This window comes from Canis lupus, chromosome 33, assembly GCF_048164855.1.
Source record: "Canis lupus baileyi chromosome 33, mCanLup2.hap1, whole genome shotgun sequence".
Taxonomy (NCBI): Eukaryota; Metazoa; Chordata; class Mammalia; order Carnivora; family Canidae; genus Canis; species Canis lupus.
In genome coordinates, this window is record NC_132870.1 from 12,201,863 (window position 1) to 12,221,931 (window position 20,069).

Genomic DNA, 20,069 nt, shown 5'->3' on the forward strand with positions numbered 1-20,069 from the left:
TAAAGGATGGACAGATAGGTCGCCATGTAATAAAGTACAAGGATTAAAAAATTATATAATCCGTGTAAATTAGTGTGTTCACTGTAAAATTCTACTTTCTTAAAATTTTAATCGTAAAATACTGGGAAAAATATATAAATAAGAAATCAATGTAGTTTTATTCCCATTGATTTCTAATATACCGAATCTGGTTTTCTAAAAACAATCTCTGCTAAAAGGAACCAGGCCTCCTTGGAGAAATGGCTAATTCCAGGTCCGTGTTAGGAAAAGTATAAGGTAAGCTCAAGATTAATGAGTACATATTATAAGTATACAGAAGCCAGTTTGAAAAGTCTCCCACTGGGGTGACTGGGTGGCTCAGATGGCTAAATGGCTGCCTTCTGCTCAGGTCATGATCTCCAGATCGTGGGATCAAGCCCCATTTCGGGCTCCCTGCTCAGTGGGGAGTGTGCTTCTCTCTCTCACTCTGCCTCTCCCCCTGCTTGTGCTCTGCCTCTCTCTCTCAAATGAATAATAATAATAAAAAAAAATCTTAAAAAAAAAAGTCTCCCACAAGCAAATGTGGGACATTTTAAACAACCAATAAGCAAAAGGCTTATAATTCATTGAATTACAAAAGAATCCATGAGTCTATGATAATAATAAAAAGACAACAGGGGTGGGATGGATGGACATTATTAACAGAAAAATGCCTGTTAATAAATATAGAAGAAATACTAGAATTAGAAAATTTGCATTCCCAGCAAAATAAGTGATTTAAACAAGGATCATCAACATATGCTTATGAATTATTATACAAGTGGTGCTGGACAACAGGATATTCACTTGGTGTCTAAGATGACTTATCACATGCAGAGAAAAGTGATTTTACAACAGAGAGATCTGGCAAACATTACCTCAAACAAGTGATCAAACTTAGCATCATGAAATAATGAAATATGTTGACACTATATGTTTCCTATTGTAATGCAATGGGAAGCACAAAACAAAAAGATGAACCTCTACTGTATATAAGTGATGAATCCCTGAATTCTACTCCTGAAACCAATATTATGCTTATGATAACTGTGGAGGATTTCACAACAGGAGATGGCAAATTATTTCTGTACAGGCCCAGAAAGTAAACACTTTAGGCTTTGTAAACTATAAGGTCTCTGTTGCAACTATTCAACTTTGTGGTGTGAATGGGTGTGGGTGCGTTCCAATACAACTTTATTTACAAAAACAGATGGTGGGTTTTGCCCATCTCTTTTTTTTTTTTTTTTTCCCATCTCTTTTTTATTCCATGATAATTGTCCATGAGTCTGACAAAAAAAAGTATCGGGAAAGAAAAAAAAAAGGAAGAAAGCTCCGTGGCAATAAAAGTCCATGTTTGATCTTGATCTGACTGGTCTTTAAAGACATTTTGGGGACAAATGAGGAAATTTGAATAAGGACTACAAATTGCATTTATTTGTTGTATCAGTGTTAAATTCCTTCAGTACAAAAATAGGATTAAGATAATGTTCTTGTTTTCATAAGACATATGCTGAAGATTATGTCTGAAAATTATTTTCAAAAAGGAGAGATAAAGCAGATGTAGCAATATGGTAAAAGCAAAATAAGCCACCTACTAATCTGTGTTCATCAATAAAAAAGGGTATGTAGGAGAAAAACCACAGCAGTTCACTGAAAAGAAAATAAATAGCTCAAAGGGCAACACACAATGGAAATTTTCTTGAAAATGGTAACACTTTTTGAAACTTCAAGGAATATAATCAAGTTTTATTTTACCAAGAACCAGTTTTAAGTTTCCAGAGATTTAAGATCGATTTCTCCAAGGATGTCAAAATACCAACATCAAACTGGTCTCCATTTTCAAATCTTGAAAAAAGAATGATTCATAGGCAATCTTTAAGTTTTGCTAAGGTCTAATCGATAAATATGATACTATGTTCGTATCTGCCCTGTCAAAGTCTATAATGAATCTTCAAAGTATTTTCGTCAGTTTTAGCACTTTATGAGAAATTCCCTATATTTTCTCAAAATATCCCAAACTAAACTCATCCTCTTCCTAGCCCTCAAATAAGTTTTTTTTTTCCCTTTAGTGTTCTCATTGATAAAGGCAAGAAATATCTACCCACTCTGATCTAGAAGTCATTCCTCTGAGGCTTTAACCTATTTACCTTCTTTCCCTTCCTATCACTTTAGTTTAGTCCTTTCTTATGTCTCATTTGGACTAGCTTCCTATTTTCTTTTTTTTTTTTTTAAGATTTACTTATGTATTTATTTATTTTACGAGAGAGAGAGAGAGAGAGAGAAAATATAAGAGCAGGACTTGAGAGCACATGGGGAGGGAGAGGGAGTGATAGAATCCCAAGCTGACTCTTTGCTGAGCATAGAGCTCAACACAGGGCTCAATCCTATGACCCTGAGATTATGACCTACGTTGCAACCAAGAGGCAGGTGCTCAACCCACCCAGGCACCCAGGGACTCCTAGCTTTCTACTTTTTAATTCACTATGTCTGTTGACAGGAGTGATCTGAGCTTATTCCCTGATTAAATTTTTTCAATGGCTTTCTACTTCTGATAGTCTATAGGAAGCTCTTCAGATTCTTCAGCATTACCTAATTGCACCAGACTACTCCTGCAGGTTCATTTCCTGCCACTTCCCTAGACACAATATAGACAGTAAGACCAAGATTTTTCAGGTCTATAAACATGCACATTCTATCCTATACCTCCTTGTCTTTGTACATTCTTACCTCTTTGCAACATGCCTTCTTAAAACACTTAAAATCTATCTTGGCTATTCAGTACAAATATAATTTCTCTATGACTTCAACATAGGCAAACCAGAACTCATCTGCCTTCTTCTTAGTTTGCATATGATAATACAGAGAAGAGTGTGTCTCATTTATGCAACAAAATGATCTATATGCTAATGATTCTTAAATTTGGACTCCTGTCTTGTCTTCTCTTCTAACTTCCAAACCTATTTCCAACCATGGTCTTCAATTAAAATCTCCATTTGGAAGACAGTAAAACTAAAGTGTATAGAGCTTAGGGAGTGTACAGTGGGGCCAGAGACCACAGCTATATGGTCTCCAACCAGCTCATTCCCCAGACCAGGAATCTGAGAGTCATCTCTGATATTTCCTTTTCCCTTCATCTCTTATACCAAATATATCACCAAGTTCTAATTCTGTCATTAATAAAGATCTCAAATAAGTTTACTTTTCTTTATCTCTACCCACTCCAGGCTTCCATAAATTATTGTTTGGATGACTGCAGCAATCTCTTCCTCAGTGGTTTTTCCATTTCCACTTTTGCTTTCTCCCAACTGTATTCAGTACATAGTAACCAGATTTATATTTTCTAAACATGAATTTGGTTATAGTTTTTATTTAATGTATACCAATGATTTACTATTTCATTTTGGTGAAATTTCCAATGTCCTAATAGCCAAGAAAGTCCTTTCTTTAAATCTATCTGCAGATACTCTCTGCATTTCTCACAGGGCTTCAGACCCCTCTCAGTGGCCAGGGTCACTTCATCTAGCCACAGGGCCTTCTCACACTATTAAAAAGTTTGAAATTCTCTCCCTCCAACACCTACTCTCACTCCTCCAATTTTTGGGCACAAAAGAAGTGTTAGCTTCCCTCAAGAGGCATCCATGATGAATCAGCTTAAGTCAAGTGCCCTTGTTACATACTGTCAGGTCACTCTATTTTCCTTACTAGCAACTGACATAATTTGCAACCAAGTATTTGAGTGTTATTCTATATTCCTCACTAGGTTGAAAACTCCATGTATTAAGTTCAGCATCTAAATGCTCAGCTTCAAAAAAAAAATGCTCAGCTTCTAGTTCAGTGCCTACTGTAAGATGAACAATTAAATATTTTGAAAAAATAAAATAATGTGAGCTAAAATAACACAGGCTAAATGCCTGGCAAGACAAAGAGATAATTAAAACAGATGTAACTCACCATGAAATTACCAAAAGAACTAATATCAGAAGGTGGACAAAATTTAGAATATGTAAGAAAAATCACCATGGGCCAAGATGCGAAAGAGCCAATTGTAGTAATACATATAATTTATGTACAAATTATAGCCAACAGACACATGAAGAGATGTTTATCATGACTTACTATCAGGAAAGTGTAAATCAAAATCATAATGAGATATCACTTCACACCTATCAGAATGGCTAAAATCAACAACACAAGAAATAACAGATGTTGGCAAGGATGTGGAGAAAAAGGAATCCTTGTGTAGTGTTCATGGAAATGCAAACAGGTACAGTCACTCTGGGAAACAGTATGGAGCTTCCTCAAAAAGTTAAAAATAGAACTACCTTATGATCCAGCAATTGCTCTACTGATATTTACCCAAAGAATGTAAGAACACTAATTCAAAGGCATACCTGCACCCCTATGTTTACAGCAGCATTATTTACAATAGCCAAGATATGGAAACAGCTCAAGTGTCCATTGAATGATGATGAATGGGTAAAGAAGAGGTAGTGTGTGTGTGTGTGTGTATATATGTATGTATGTATATATATATGTATGTATGTGTGTATATATATGTATGTATGTATATGTATTATATGTATATACATACATACAATGGAATATCACTCAGCCATAAAAAGGAAATCTTGCCATTTGTGATGACATGGATGGAGCTAGAGTATAATGCTTAGAGAAGTCAGAGAAAAATAAATACCATATAATTTCACTCATAATGAGTGGAATTTAAGAAACAAAACAAACAAGCAAAGGGGAAATGAAAGAGAGAAAGAGAGAGAGAGGGAGGCAAACCAAGAAAGAGACTCTTAACTATAGAGAACAAACGGATGGAAGGTAGGCAAGGGAATGGGTGAAACAGGTGATGGGGATTAGGGAGGCACTTGCTGTGATGAGCACTGGGTGATGTATGGAAGTGTTGAATCACTCACTATATTGTACACTTGAAACTAATAAAACAGTGTATGTTAGCAAACTAGAATTTAAGTAAAAACTTTTTTAAAAATACAAAAAAAAAAAAAACCCTAAAAACTTAAAATGAAAAAATCCCCAAAACAACAACAAAATAAACCTAAGGAGTAAACAGTTTGAAAATTTCCATACCATCATTTTGTAGTATGAATGAAGCAGGGGGGAAAAAAAAAACAAAACCACTTTGCCCCATGTCAGACCATTATCATAATACAGAGTAGTGTAATACAGAATTTTTCTTATTGGTTATTGTGCTCTAAAATCTATTTGCTAGACCATAGGCAGATTAATCTGAATATACTGAAACCCATTGGTCATGTCACTTACAAACCTTCATTGCCAATATTTTTAATACAGAGTTAATTCACATAGCTACTTAAGAAAAACACCACTAAGGTTGCAAATGAAGGCTAAAAGTACATTAAATTGAAAGAAGATACTTCATAGAAGAGAAAATGTACATGGAATTCCATTAATAATAAGTAAAGTATGTAATTTAGAACTGGGTCTTTTTTTTTTTTTTTTTTGTCTTCCTTGCTCATAGACAGAGATAACATCTAATGCTGGTAGGATATGTGCAGTGGGCACTCTCATATTTTCCAGTAGTTGTGTAAATTTTTATAACTCTTAAGTAAAATTTAACTTAGCAATAGGTTTTAAGGACCATAAACATATAACTTCTGAACTAGTGATTCAACTTTAGCAATCTATCCTGTGGATATAATTCTAACTAAGAAACAAAGCTCATGCTGAAAGATATTTAACCAAATAGTACTTACAGTATTGAATAATAACACTGAAAACATCTGGAATACAAAATATGACAATGAACAGCAAGCACTGTTATTATGAAGCCTTACTAACAAAATACATTAAGGGAAAGTAAAAGAAAATTGCTCTTAAAGTATGAATATATCTGTCTCAACTACATCTACATACATGTAGGAAAAAGTTGCTATAAAAACTCTCTCTAGCATTTATAGAGCTATTTAATGCCTATAAATTCTGGGTACAAGAGTCCTCAACAAACAAGTAGATTTTATATCTGCATGTGATAGCATGGGGCAATGAATAAACATCTGTTATCACAATGAGCAAAAAGTCCAAACTCTCCAGGCCTGATGATATGAAACTTGCATGTAATTTTCCATAGCGACAGCCACATTGTAGGTAAGGTGTTAGATTCCCAGGCTACTCCGCCAAAGCCTATTTAGATTATATTGAGAGTTTGGTAGGCTAGCCTGACAGAGTCCTATATTTCATAAGCTTCACTGACACATAAAATGGTTTTCAGGATGGCTGAGGAGAGTAAGTTGTGTGCAATTTGATTTCTCTACATACAAACATTTCTAATGTTGGTAACAGAACAGCTGTCATTATGGAGAAAAATATGGTCACTATAAAACCAGTTCAGAGCTTTTGCCTTAAGACAGACTCTGAGTTATTGGTTAAGAAATAAAATAAGAAAAAAAGATAACTTTCACTAAGCCCTACATGCTTACTCCATGATCCAGGCTATATACAAATCACTTACATATATCATCATTAATTCTCACCACTACTCTGCAAAGGAGGCAGTATAATACAATGTAGCATATAGGACTACAGTGATGGGAGGCAATATGAAGGTAAAGAGTTTGAGCTTCAGGATCAAACATCATCTGGCACTTACCTATATAACCTTGGGGAAGTTAACTAGCCTAAGCTTCCATTTTGTCATCTATAAAGAAGGAAGGAAAATGCAGTAGACTTACTGTTGTTTACCAAATATCGGTAAAGTTCCCTTCACATGCATCCTAGGGTTGTATTTTCTGTCCCCGTTGTGACTGGGTTGGGTAATGTGATTAGTTTTGGGCAATGAATTATGAGCAAAAGTGATAGAATTACTTCTGGGCCAGAGCTTTTAATTGTCAGTGCAAGATTCTACAGAACTCTTTCTTTTTCCTCTGGCACAGTAACTGGTCACATTTGAGATGGGCTGCTCTGTCAGTACAGGTTTCTGGGTGACAAGCTGAAGCAGAGCTCCCTTGTCAACCTAAATTGGGCAGGCAGCATAAGCAAGAAATAAATGTTTTAAACTGCTAAAATTCTGGGATTGCTTATTATTGAGGTGTAACCAAGGCTATGTGGACTGATAAAGGTCATCTCTATCCTAAACTGTTGTGATGATTTAATGATGTAACATTAGAATTATTTTCCACAGTGTCTAGCATAGAGTAAATAATAAGTATCAGCTACATCATGATTACAAGTTATTATCTGGTCTTTTATAAATTAGAATACTGAGATATTAAATATTCTGCAATGTACCTAAGGATACACTACATTAAGTAACAGAGTTGCTTCCGTAAGACTATAAAGCCAGAATTCTTTCATTAAAATCACCCTTTTCTTGCCATGTGACCTAGCAAAAAAAATAAAATCCCTCTAATAATTATCATTTTGTTCATATATGTATCTTTTTGTTGTTGTTTCAAAACCTTCTATTACAGAAGAACTGATTTTCTTTTATTCTCTAAATTTGTTTTGTTAGTTCATTTGCTTTTTCATTTAATAAATTTTATCACATAGCATGGCAATCGTTATGTAAGACTTAACAATCAAACACCTCTGCAGTTTGCCTGCAACCTGTCTTTCAGAATTATCATCTATTACTTCCCTTCATAAACCTTCTGCCCATGCTAGCTTGGCCTATAAATCTTACAAATATAGGATGCCCATTTTCTTCTTCTAGTCTTCACTTAACGCCATTCCAATTGAAATCCTTCCTCTGTTCAGTTTTCCAATTCTTCTTTTTAAAAAATTGACTTAAATTCTTTCTTCACAGAGCCAGCTCTAATCAATTTCATAGCACATATGGTCTGTTTTGCTTATTTGAAACAAAATTTCATAAGATTGTATAAGATAACTGTGTACTGTGGGGGCATAAATCCTGGAAACTGTATTCCCGGCATCCTTTGCCACTAGGGTTCTGGTTAATTTCTTCAATGAGAAATTCTCCTGAGATCTGGAAGGCAGAGGAAAGGATGACCTACTTTGGGTATAATAACTAGCTCACAGAATGGCCCGAAAGCAATTAGATCAGAATCAATTACATTGTCACATTTTTTTGAAGGAATTTACTGTCAGCCCCTTCAGACCACATCTAACAAGCCAACAAACCATCACCACTACCATGAAAAAACATCAGCTCAGACTTATAAAAAGTCTCTGCTGTTCAAGAGTTAAAACAGTCCTCAAGCCACCAAACTTCCTCAAAGAGGCAGCAAGCTTTAGTTTAAGAAAGACACACTCCCTATACACACCTTCAAGGGCAATAATGAAAAGGAGAGGATTCTAAAAAGATAAGGCAGTAAGTATCCAGGGAGAAAACAGATGATGGAGTTCCTTGCAGAAAGCAGAATCTAGGTCTAATCAAAGAACCTCCACTGTTTCCTATGCATGGGTACGTATGTGTACTGGTATGTGAATGCGACTGTTTCGCATCCCATTTGTATAGGGATGTGTGTGGGGAGAAGTAAATCAGTCTTTTTACATCGTAGATTCTCAGATCAAGAGGAACCATGTCTAGTCCTGACAGAGTACTGATACATCACCCAGAAATTTTAGAGCTCAAGCTGGTAAATAATGACTGGTTGGTTCTTTGGATTTTCATCTTTGCAGAAGGATTGACTGTGATTTTCTGCACAGTAAGAGAACTGGAAAAAATATATTTGGCAAACAAAGGCAGGCTGAACAACAATAATGTGATGTATTCTCCAATGCTTATTTCACTTTCCTCTTCCTAGGCACATTGGAAGATCACATTTTCTAGATTCCCTGGATGTGACAGAGTTCTGAAATGTGAGTGGAAGGGACAGGTGCTGTTCCTTAAGTGCTGAGGCGGTTAAGTGCCTGTGAACTTTGCACATGCTTCCTTCTTTTCTTTGTTCACTGCCCAAACACTTTTTAGATGATGTAGTTGAAGGATGGGAGCAGCCTGTGATCTGATTCACTGCTACGAGGTTTGCAGCTTACAAATTCCTCCCTACCTCCATTACACAATGATTGGAGTAGGAAATAATCTTTTTAAAACAAATCCAGTGGTTATAGGGGTTTTAGTTAGAGCAGTCAGCATTAATAACTTTGATTAGACTTTGGTCATAATTGTAGAATAAGGCAAACCAGGGAAAATTGGAACAAAAAGGCCAGTGAAATCTTAAGGGTCAGTGAATGAAAAAATCAAAGAAATCAAGCTAAAACTTGATTGTTTGCAAAACAGGATGGTGAACCCAAATGCTGACCTGAGATCAGAAAAATCAGTCTAGCACATGTGATGTTTTGTATACACGTCTAGTCTCCAACCTAGTTCCTTGAGGTAGGAGACAATGGCTTTCCAAATTTGTATCCCTATCATTTGGCACAGTTACAGTTGCTTATAGGATCTGGAAAACAGACAGGAGTTAAATGAGCCAAATTACTAGATTGAGAGAAAAGGTTAGGTACACTCACATACATCATATTTGATTATTTAAAAAAAGTATTTAATTCTGTATTATATTTTTACTTGATAGTGTGTGTATAAAATAAAGTACCAAAAAAATAAAGTACCACAAACACACAAAAAAATACTGTCCAAATAATTGAATCTGTCATTAATTCTTTTTTTTTCCTGAGTTTAGAAGACGAATATCATCTCCACCAAGAATTTGTCATTAATTCTATAGAGATTCTAAGAATTCTTGAAATAGTTCAGTGATGACTTAGGAAATCAAATAAGGAATATGCTTACAATAAATAAAAGATTTAATCATAGATATAACTAATGATAAACAAAATTACTTATTTTTTTAAGTCAAATGCTACTAAACACTGAAGAGATAGTTTTGAAAGTGATTTCATCCGATAACGGAAGAGGCAAAAAATAAACAGAGAATGTTATCATCCAGCACCTATTAGGGAGATGACAAGATACAAAGCATTTTCTTTCTAGTAAAATAACATATATTCATATATACAAACATATGGGGTCAGAAAAAACAGATGGAAAATTATTTTAAGAAATGTTCAAGAGAGATTAAATCAGGAAAAGATATATTAAAAACCTGAAGTCTTAAATTCCAGATATAATTATGTTTATTGGTTATTGAACCCCTTCCAAATGAAAAAATGTGCTAAATTTGACTAGATTCTTAAAAAAGCAAATTTCCCAAAACCACACATACATAGACACTTGTTGCTTTCATATAGAGTAAGTGAAAAAATTTATTCATTTGTTCATTCTCAAGTATTTATTAATGGTTTACTACGTGTCTGGCACTGGGAAAGTATTATCAAAAAACAAAATAAAACAAAACAAAATACACAAAAAAGAAAGGCAGGCAGGAAGGAAATGAGATGATTCTAGAAGAGAGTTCTCTAATATAAGACACTCAACAAATCAAAAAAAGCTTTTAGTAAACATAGCAAATACTTTCAAAGGATTGATCATTAAGCTTCCACATCAAACCACACAAAAAACATATTTACAATATATGGCCATGGAGGAAAAGTTGACAGACATTAGAAAAAAAGGTCTACCTTACAAATAATATGTACAAAGAAGAAAGGAAATATTAGTAAGAGATCTATGAAATGGAAAATGATGATACAACAGAGACTCAACAAAACTAAAATATGATTTTTGCAAAGACCAATAAAATAAAGTCTCTGGCAGGCCTAATCAAAAGCAAACAAGAAAAATGTCCCAAGAGATAACACTAGAAATGAAAAAAAGTTTATAACTACAGATAAATATTTTAAAAGTAAGAAGAAACACTGAAGTACTTTATGCTGGTAAACTTAGGTAACATAGGTAATATTCTAAAAAAATATAACATCAAAACTAATTCAGAAAAAAAAAGAATGCACGAATAGGACTACAAGCAATAAAGATACTAAATCTGTAGTTAAAAATCAACTTCTCAAAACAAATTTTAAAAACAAATAAAAGCAATGACAAATAGGCCAATAAACCTCACCAGGCCCAGACAGTTTTATAGATATATTCTGCCAAATATTGAAGGAACTGATAATCCTGATCTCAATCTATTTTGGAGATTAGGAAAGATTCTCCTCCTCATTTTGTTAGGACAGCATAACCTTTACACCAAAAGCAGATAAAAACATTTATAAATGGAGATGCAAGAATACTAAACAAAACAGCAGCTATCCAAAGCTTGCAAGGTACTTAAAAATATGTACCAAGATCAGCTTCAGAACCAATTTATTCCAGTGATGCATTAGTTTACCTTAAAGTTTAGAAAAAAATTCAGCATATCTCCTCCCACAAGGAAAGAATACATGAAAAAGAACATGTAATTATCTTCATAGATGCAAAAGAAAACATTTGCTAAAATTTAACTTCCACACAAGATAAAAATTCTAAACTATAAATAGAAGGCAGCCTCCTTAAACTTATAGAGCATATTTAACACTTACAGTAAATATCATAAACCTAATAAGTGTATATGTAAAGAAAAACATATAATGAAAACATGCTGACACTAACTACTCTCAAATGAAACAAAAGCAATGAAATAATTTGTTCATTTTCAAGTCTTTATTAAAGGTCTGTTATGTGCCTGGCATTGTGAAAAAATTTCAAAAATAGCAACAAAAAGAAATATGCCATGATGATACTTCAACGTCAAATATAGAAACTTTCCCTTAAGATCAGGAAGGAACTCAAGAAGACATGCTATTATCATTTCTATTTAACCTTTAGAACACAGTACAAGAAAAAAAGAAATTAAATGATTAAAGGAATGAAAAAAAGTAAACAGGCTTATTATTTCCAGATGATATGACTGTCTACAAAGGAACTAAAGAGAATTTGGCAAGGCTTGTAGATATAAAAGTCAACAATAAAAATTAGTTATAACATTAAATATCAACAACAAAGCTTGAAGATATATCATAAGCATTTCACTTACATACCTACAAAATGTGGGCACCTAGAATATTGAAGAAGAAAATTACATTTTTTAAAAAAATCAAAAGACAGTCTTAAAGAGGTTGTGAACAAGTGGAGAGTTCTATGATGGCCATGAATGGAATACCAATTCTCATGTAATGGATCAGTTTGCAGTTTAAATTCTAACTAAAATTTCTCATGAAACTTGACAACATTCAACTGCAAAAGCAATGAATCAAAAATAACTTTCAAGAAGGGAAACAAAATTGAAGAAAGTTGTTCTACTAGATATCACTAATTAGAACATTGCAGTAATGACATGAGATAAACAAATAGAGCAACCAATAACATATATAAAACACTTGACATATAATAGAAAGGACATTTCAGAAAGTGGGGAAAAGATGAACTATTGAATAAATATACTAAGTTGGTTGAGTTTTATATGTAAAATTAGATTCCTACTTCATGCTTTCCACAGAATTCAACTTCAGATGGATTAAGACATATATGCAAAGCAAAATTTAAAACCTTTGGAAAACAATAAAAAAAGACTTTCTTAATGACTTCAAGGTTTGTGAGGATTTCTCAGACAAGATATAAAAAACACAAGAACTAAAGACTAATGGATTTGGTTATATTAGAATAAAAAACTCATATATTAAAAGGCACTATATTCAATATAAATAGAAAACTAAAAAATTGGGAGAAAGTATTTAAGACACATATAATTGACAACAGCTAACAAACTCATACAAATTACTCAGAAAAAATAAATGACCTAATAATAAAACCAGCAACAACAGGAGAAAGTATTACATAGATTAATGATCACAGATATTACCAAAGCTTAATGAACACATGACAAGCTGCCCCCGTAAATGAATCAGGATAGACTACATTATAATGAAGGTACAAATTAGCCCAGAAATCTCAGAAGCTTAATAAAACAGGTTTATTTTTCAGTCATTACACAAATCCAGTGCAATTTGACAGGGGGCTCTGTTCCACCAATGCCACTAAAGGACCCATGCTCCATTGTCTAATTGCTGTACTGTAAAAAAGCACTTGAGAATTATGCACAACTTTTGCATTCTCTGCCCTTAAAGACACACTTAGCACTTCTGCTCACAGTCTCTTGGCCAGAAGCAGTTGGCTGGCCCCAGCTAACTGCAATGGGGCTGGGAAACATTGGAGAAACACCTGAGTATTCAGTGAATAATAAATGTCCCTGCCACAACTGGAATTTAGAGAAATCCAAAGTAAGGCAATAACAAGATGCATCTCATACTCATTAGATTGGGGAAACAACAATACTGATATTACAAAAGGTTGGTGACACTGAAAAATGGAAACAATCTTCTGCAGCTGTTGAACATGTAAATTGGTACATCTTAAAGTATGTGCAATGCCAGGACAAGTTAAAGATGTACATTTTTATGACCCTACTTCCCACGTATGTCTAAAAGGCATCATGTGAAAATTATTCACTTAAAAATGTTTGTAATGGCAAAATATTGGAAATGATCTAAATATTGAAGATAGCCTAAAACAATAGAAACACCTGGAATGATACCTAAAAAAACTGTCATAGATTCTTACTGAAAGTGAATATTGATAGAGTATATTGAACAGAAAAAAAAGATCTACATTAAGTAATATAGTGTCTGGCACTTGATCAATGGTAGCCATAAGCATCATCACTATTACTTCTACTACTATTACTTTTATTAAAAAATTAAAGAGGCAAACTAGCTTGATACATGGAAATGTATAGCAGAAATAATGTTAACTGGAAAAAAGAGAACACTAATTAGAATGTACACATTAATTAAAGCAATGTAAAATATATGCATGTCCACTAACAATATATTTTTTTAAGATTTTATTTATTTATTTATGAGAGACACAGAGAGAGAGAGAGAGGGGCAAAGACACATGGAGCCCTGGAGAAGCAGGCTCCATGCAGGGAGTCTGATGTGGGACTCGATGTGGGACTCGATCTTGGGTCTCCGGGATCACGCCCTGGGCTGAAGGCGGTGCTAAACTGCTGAGCCACCTGGGCTGCTCCCACTAACAATATTTTTAAAATAACCTAAAAATAACCTAAAAGCTTGGTAAAATTTAATGCTTATTAGGTTACTCTATTAATTTGCTTATTGGAAATAATACTGCCACTAAATTTCTCAAAACCCTAATTATTTAAAATTTCTAGTTTATTTTGCTAATAAGCATAGGCATTTTAACAAACATTTAAGAAAATAGAACAGGGATGACTATTCTCATTATTGAGGAAAATCTCCATAAATAATTCATGATCCATGAAACCATTAGCCTTTGAAAGAAAAATAATTTAATGGTTGCCTCTATTTTGTAATAATATATTTGATATATATTATTTGTAATAGTATTTTTGATAACTGTATTATCCTTATCACACATTTTATAGTTAATATGACTTTGTATACTAAAGGAAATCTCTATAAAAGTAGTAAGAGAATCCAATGACTAAAACTATTATGCGCTTGTAATTTAAATTTTTATCAATACAGTTTTATCCACTGATAAAAGTCAGGAAGGAAACATATAATCTTTTCTTTTATACTTTCATCCTAGTGCTGGATGAATCGGATATTAATTCTCATACAGTGACCTGACCTTGAATTTTTTGCTGAGGTCAAAAACACAGCAACTATACTGGGAAGTCCAGAGTGTACTCCAAGGGAAGAGAGAAGGAAAATATTTTTCTACCTTCAGTTTACTAGATCCTATTCAGGGTTTATAGTATGACCAATGAATATGGGTTGTGAGGCTTATTTAGAGCCATATCACCTGTGTACTGTAGAAAAAAGACTGCTGTAGTCTGAAGTATATTAGGTTACAAGGAGCTGTGCCTTAGTCTGAAGTATATTAGGTTACAAGGAGCTGTGCCTTTCTATGTTCTATACCTCTTTTTGATATTCTTTTCTTTATAATCTCTTCCAATGATTTGTTTGCATATGTACTCTACATGGTATTGGTATGTGGTACGAAATGGTTATATGAGTGTGTCCTTAAGCTACCAGGGCTGGTGATCCTTGCTCATCCAGGAAGTGTCATGGCACTGTGAAATAGAGGTATCCCTTTTTTTTTCAACTTGGACTCAAATCAAGAAGTGGCTTTCCTACCTAAGGAAGAGAAATATAATCCTTCCTATTGCCTAAGCACAGTGACAACAACTGGCAGGGGGAACACAAGTCAGGACAGATGGTTTAGGCTAGAGAGACATCTCTAGAGTCAATGGATATATGCCATTTCTGGATTACCATTTTATATCTCTGGCCACATAGGGATCAAAAATACTTAGCTGTCCAAGGCAAATACAGCTGTAACCAGAGATATCTGAAAAAGATAGCTAAGGAAGCCAAATGGATGCACCTTATTCTCATGGCTCACCAAGTCACTCTAGAAAGGACACACCAACCATAGTTTGAAGGTGTTCTTAGCTTTAGCTTTCAAAGATCAACTGGAGCAACAAATAAGATAAAATCCTAGTGAAAAGTTAGTGCCTCATAATCTCTTATAGCTCACATGCTCTGTTTCATATCTGGGATTTGAAATTACAAGGATTTTAATCACCTATAAACTAAGCAGGGCTTACTGTGCTCATATAAATGTAAACTTGCTCATGTCAGGCCACAGAGAAGCTTAAATTCAAAACCAAAGCTTAACTAGTGAAGTAATTTCTCTATTGGATTAGTCTGTTTGTGAAGCATACAGTGAGACTGGTTAAGGAACAATAAATGCACATTATTGATTCTGTATATATCTGAAAAATTCCAAAAGGGATTAATTTCCTAAGAGTAATACAATCCCTTCAAACAACTTTTATGACAGGTTTTGAGATTATCTTTATTTAAGAAGTGCATCACCTAGGGTCTCTTCACATAAAGGTAGTTACTATAATCAAGACACTAAGTAATGACTCAATGCTTCACTTAATTTGCCTTTACACAATTATTTTTACAGTAACTTGTGATTAAAATTAGAGATTAGATCTTTTACATTTTGCTTAAAATGAACTCAAGAAAACTTGAACATTTTTTTTTCTCAGAATGGGGAAACACAATAGCTCTATAAATGTCCTGGTGGCCACTTAGGAATATTTTATGTAACCAAGTAAATAGGAGAAGTTCTACTTAAAAGATTAAAGATTAGGAAAGGAACTCTAAAATTAATGCAATCATTTTTCTGGTTGGACAAATACATGATCAAAGAAATTTCCATAACATATTTTGGGTTAAAGGGGTTTTTCTTTTCATTGGCAAAACAATTACTTGTATTTGGATTTTTCCTAATATGGAAAATAAAATTTTACACATTAGACTCTTTATTCTGTCATATGTATGATCTTATTTCATCCTAGTTAAAATTTACTTAACTGATCATATGTTATTTTTACATATGACTTATGAAAAGTCAATAGTGATTTCTAGTTTTGAAAAACAGAAATTACAGTTGGACATTGTATTTTATCCCTCAAAACAAAGATCTGCTACATTCAACTACTTCCTAATGAAGTAGACTGCAAATAATTCTGATTTAATAGAAGCAAAGCATGTACTAAAAAATATCACGGTCAAACTATAGGAGTGTCTTGAAAATCTGGGGATGAATATCACCTTGGATTCAATATATTAAATAAAAAATGCTTTTTATGCAATCAGGTCCAAAAATAAAACCAAAGAAAAAGTCTGAGAGAAATGCAAGAAACAGAGCATGGAAACATAAGAACATCAAAAGCTCTGCTAAATGTTTCTTATGGTAACCCAAAGGAGCAGACATAACTTACCCTGGTTTTTAGAGATGGTTTTTGCATGTCTCTTTCTAAGTCTTTTGTTAGAAGGATATTAGGTAAGGGGTTCTTACAACTGGCCTCCTATAAAAGAAGTATAAAAGATACATTAGAAACCAAAAAACATTACCCTGACTGGAAATTACAATGTAGCGAAAAGCAATTTTTATGAGAGACTAGGCATTTCTGGATTGAACTGTTTATATCTGAAGCCACTGACATTGTCACGAGGAATCAAAATGTTTCCTTTCCTGTTGTTTACCTACAATAGTGAAATAAGATGGTGATGGAGTAGGTGTGGGACACACAGAACATATATATTCAGAGATGAACATTAAGAATCTCATCTATAGGAGCACCTGGGTGGCTCAGTGGTTAAGCCTCTGCCTTCAGCTTAGGTCATGATTCCAGGGTCCTGGGATCGAGTCCCACATTGGGCTCCCTGCAGGGAGCCTGCTTCTCCCTCTGCCTATGTCTCTGCCTCTCTCATGAATAAATAAATAAAATCTTTAAAAAAAAAAAAAGAATCTCATCTACTCGATCATGTCACTTATACATTCACAGACAGCTCTCCTCTTCTTTGGAAAATTAGGTAGTTAATTCTCTAAGATATCAACCACCAAACTTAGAGTTTCCTTTCCCTACCATATTTTACAAACAGGTTCTGATTTTGTAAATACTTTTTCTTAAATGAATTCCTTCAAATAGTTTAGCAAACTACTATTCAATAGTGATAGTTTCGTACCAACATCCTGAGGAAAAATATCTGAGTATTTGTTTCCAAAATTACTAAGCTTCTAAGCCCTTGATTCACACCAAAATAGTATTTGCAAAACTAGCAGAAGTTACAAGGCAGCTCACATGGAATTGGATTTACTATTTATTTCTACATGATAAATAAAAACAACAATAATCTCGTTTAACCAAAAAATACTGTAGGACTCACTTCTCAATAGCCACTAATTTGGATAAATTCTCCACAAATGATCTCATCTCCAAATTAAGAGAGATAAATATATAGAAGGAAGATTACAGACAACAATAAAACTAAGGAGAAAATAAATTCAATTTCTTTCACTTGCTCTATAACCTTGACCTCTGTATCACATTTCTTCCCTCATCATGCCTACCATCCACCACTCCATTATCTAAATCATGAGTTTTTCCCCCAGTCTACTTCAGGGTTAATTAATTATAATGTTTTAAACAGTATTTTAGTCAAATACTTCACAGTATTACTAAAATTTACTGAAATTGCACTTATTTCTGAAGGAACAGTATTATTAGGAAAAAATGTCCCTAAAGAAAATACTACTACTACTTACTACTAAATAATACTGAATCTTAGGATTTATGAGGCACTGGGCTAAAGTCTTTGCATTAATACCATTTTTGTCATTAGGGTTAGGTACTATTATAATCACTCTACTTTTACGGATAACAAAATCTTACAGAAGTAACTTGCCCAGTGTCACATGGGATTCCACGATGGCCCTGTATTACCTTATGAACTCTTATCACCTTTATATGATATCTCCAATATCCAATATACTTGACATCTTACATCACTAGGTTGTAGAACCATAACATTTTAAAGCCAAAAGAGTTAAAAATCAGCTAGTCTGCCCTGCCACCTTCTAATTTTACAGATGGGGCACTCAAGGACATCTGAGGTGATGTGCCCAAGATCACACAGAGAGTGGCAGAGCTGAGACCCGTGCCTGGACCATAGGGCTATATGTGGCACCTGTTCCCAGCTTTGTGCTGCTAGGGAGCAATATTCCCAGACTCAGAGGGGATCAAGAGCCTCCTCTAAGCTGGGGGTAGCTGTGGTACTGCCAACACTCTCAGCTGCCTGTGGCCTCACGTACAGCTCTATGCAAGGACCCAAGGGTACATTTCTGAGCTCTCCAAATAAGCATGCATTCCAGTCCTACCCTTTCCCACAAGTCACAACACCTGCTGGCGGTAAGCTGCTTACTGGAAATAGTGAATGAACCCATTCCCATTTCTGACTCACTGTGAGAGGGATAAACTATATCCAGCATGACATTTAGGAGATCCAAGTGATTAACTGCATAATCTATTGCGTAATTTGATTACATTTGGATAATATAATTATGTTTAATCTTTATACCCCCTTTTGAAACGACTGGTATGTAAAAGGTAGAATGTGATGAGAAGAAAAAGGCTGACTCTTAAGGAAAGCTAATAGGAATTACTGACCTTTGTTTATGATTGTCTGAGTGTTTACAAATGCCTGCAATTCCTTCTTCCTTAAGCATAGGCTAAAAGGAGTGTTTCTTTATTACTCTTATCTCCCCCACCCTGTCCCTGTGAATTAACAAGTACAAAGCTGATAGCTAAGTTTTCCCTACAAAACATTTTCTGTAAACTTTGATTTGAAAATGCCACTTAAGGACACCTGGGTAGCTCAGTGGTTGAGCATCTACCTTTGGCCCAGGTCATGGTCCTGGGGTCCTGGGATCGAATTCTGCAACAGGATCCACGCAAGGAGCCTGCTTCTCCCTCTGCCTCGGTGTGTCTCACTCATTAATTAATTCATAAATAAATACTTTGAAAATACCACTTAGATGAATTATGTTTATTTTTCATTTTATGACTTTCAATTCAGACAACAAAGTAAAATTTAGTAGTCAGGAGCATTGAAGTGGCAGTCAAGAGATCTGACTTCCCATCTTGGTTCTCTCACAACCAGCTATAAGAACTCAGGTAAATATTTTAACCTTTTGGATGTCCCTTGGCTTTAAGATTTGTAAAACAAAGGCACTGGATTAGATGAGCTCCAAGAAACGTTCCTAGGTCTTAAATTTCAAGATTTTATGATTCTTTCAAGGAGAAGCAATATTGGTTGACAAAAAGGTGAACCACCACCTGTTCAGAGTTGCATTCCCAATGCCCCACAAGACTGCTGCTGAAGTCTGGCATCCACTCATGCAGTGGGCAGTGAGCCCGGGGGCACCAGAGCCATACAGGGAACATTTCCTGTAGGGCTAATGTAACTCAGATTTCTGGAGAAAAATTAGTAAGTTCCGTTAAAGGCTTAAATAAGTAACTGGAAATAAGTGAGAAATATTTTTAAGATAAAACTTGTTTACAGCAATGCCTTTAAAAAGCCATTTACACTGGTAGGTATAGACCCAAGAGAATTAAAAACAAAGGTCCACAAAAACTTATAGATAAATACTCATAGCAGCATTATTTATAATAGCCAAATATGGAAACAACCCAAATGTCTATCAAAGGATGAATGGATAAAGAAAATATTGTATAACCACACAATGGAATATTACT

General features: G+C 34.4%; 1 protein-coding gene across 7 annotated transcripts in view; it reads right to left on the reverse strand.

Moving 5' to 3' along the window:
- FAM13A (family with sequence similarity 13 member A) overlaps positions 1 to 20,069 on the reverse strand; it is a 342,559-nt gene that overhangs the window by 163,482 nt on the left and 159,008 nt on the right. For 6 of the 7 annotated variants that reach the window (XM_072810208.1, XM_072810206.1, XM_072810209.1 and 3 more), the window contains one exon: positions 16,752 to 16,838. The exons of the other annotated variant lie outside the window; for it this stretch is intronic. In XM_072810208.1, coding sequence (XP_072666309.1) covers positions 16,752 to 16,838 — 87 coding nt within the window. The remainder of the gene's footprint in view (positions 1 to 16,751; positions 16,839 to 20,069) is intronic. 7 annotated transcript variants of the gene reach the window in all.